The sequence below is a fragment of the Colletotrichum gloeosporioides genome (genome assembly GCF_011800055.1).
Source record: "Colletotrichum gloeosporioides strain Lc1 chromosome Unknown consensus_17, whole genome shotgun sequence".
Classification (NCBI taxonomy): domain Eukaryota; kingdom Fungi; phylum Ascomycota; class Sordariomycetes; order Glomerellales; family Glomerellaceae; genus Colletotrichum; species Colletotrichum gloeosporioides.
In genome coordinates, this window is record NW_025544662.1 from 813,272 (window position 1) to 814,932 (window position 1,661).

The following is a 1,661-nucleotide window of genomic DNA, read 5'->3' on the forward strand; positions in this document are numbered from 1 at the left end:
ATTGACTTCTTGTCCTGCATTATTTTCACGGTTGAACCTATCCGCAATCAAAATTATTGCTGCTTGTTCTAATAGTATGTGATCAGATCAAGAACTGTTTTCGGTAAAATTACAATCAGGAATGAATTATGAAGAAGTATCTATGCTGTACTCGCTACACCCAATGTGACCATCGCACCTACAGCTTTGCCAGAACTCCACTGCCGTTCAAGTATGCCACATGACCCCTCGAAATCTCCTCAATGGTCCGCGTTCTGTGCGACGCGAGAATCAGCATGGCTGCACATCGGAAAGGAGTAGTGTACTTACCCTGCAAGGGCCATCGCAATCTTGAGCTCGTACTGAAGAATCTTCAGCGCAAGCTCGCAACCCTCTTGGCCATTGTAAGCCAGACCCCAAATGGGAATTCTTCCAACGAAGCAGTGAGATGCGCCAAGTGCGAGCGCCTTGAAGATATCGGTTCCGCGTCGGATGCCTCCGTCGACCGCGATGGGAATCTTTCCTGCGGCCACAGGTGCGCAAATTCTCAACGCATCGAGGGTGGCGGGAACTCCGTCCAGCTGTCGGCCTCCGTGGTTGGAGATGACAATACCGTCGATGCCGTACCGGATGGCCATCGCTACGTCGTCCGGGTTGTACACTGGTGACCCTTGTGATTAGCTTGTGATATCGGTCGCCATCGCATTGCCGAGTACTCACCACCCTTCAACCAAATCTGGAGCTTTGTGTGCTGCTTCAACCACGGGATCGCGCTATCCCAGTCGAGGGAAGGGTCTGGAACGGTTAGCAATGCCAACTACGATTTCCTTTGGCACTCATCCTTACCGAAGTCATGCTTAGAAACAGCCTGCTCGTCTTTGATCGCACCGCTCAACTCGCTCTTTCCATCAGACAAGAGGTTTGGCCACTCAACGCCATCCGGCAGGGTGAAGTTGTTGCGGTATTCGTTCAAACGGCGGCCAAGGAGTGGTGTGTCGACAGAAAGGAAGATGGCCTTGTATCCCGAAGCTTTCACACAATGTTAGCATTTAACCGCCTCGCTTCCCACTCATTGATGTGAGAGGGTGTTGACATACCCTCCGCTCTCTTCAGTATTTGGATTGTCGTCTCACGGTCTCTAAGCACACACAGCTGCATGACATAGGGATTTCCCAGCCCTTGCGCGGCCACGTTCTCCATCGATTCCGTCGCATATGAAGACAAGGCCATGCAAATGTTCATCTTCGCCGCGGCGCGTGATGTCGCGGCCTCGCCGTCTGGGTGCGCCAGCTTGTGCATCGCTGCTGGGCTGAAACCGAGGGGAAATGAAACCTTTCGAAAGGCGATCAGCAGAATTTCTTAAAGAGTCCTGGATGGCGGCGACAGTGTAATACCTTGGTACCAAAAATTGTCGTGGAAAGATCAATGTTGTCGACGTTGACGAGGATCCGAGGAAGGATCTTGTAACGGTTGTATGCCTCTTCATTGTCCTTCAGGCTGTTGCATACAAATCAATGTCTGCTTCGCTCAAACAAATCTCATTCTCCGACTTACGTGACAAGATCCATGGCGCCTTCGTTGTAGTAGTCCCTGTACATCTTAGGCAGCTTCTTGCTTCCCAGCTCCATCAGATCGCGGATGGTATGGACCTTGGGGTCCCATGTTGCGCCGCGGTTCGCCAT

The 1,661-nt window shown here is 51.7% G+C and overlaps 1 protein-coding gene across 1 annotated transcript; it reads right to left on the bottom strand.

Moving 5' to 3' along the window:
• Positions 1 to 178: 178 nt before the first annotated feature.
• Positions 179 to 1,661, bottom strand: GCG54_00011150 (Oxidase FUB9; the record flags this gene model as incomplete). The annotated part of the gene is made up of 7 exons (XM_045411059.1): positions 179 to 254; positions 310 to 640; positions 700 to 774; positions 826 to 1,008; positions 1,077 to 1,311; positions 1,374 to 1,476; positions 1,534 to 1,661. 7 exons carry the CDS (start codon positions 1,659 to 1,661, stop codon positions 179 to 181), a joined length of 1,131 nt encoding a protein of 376 aa, XP_045268117.1.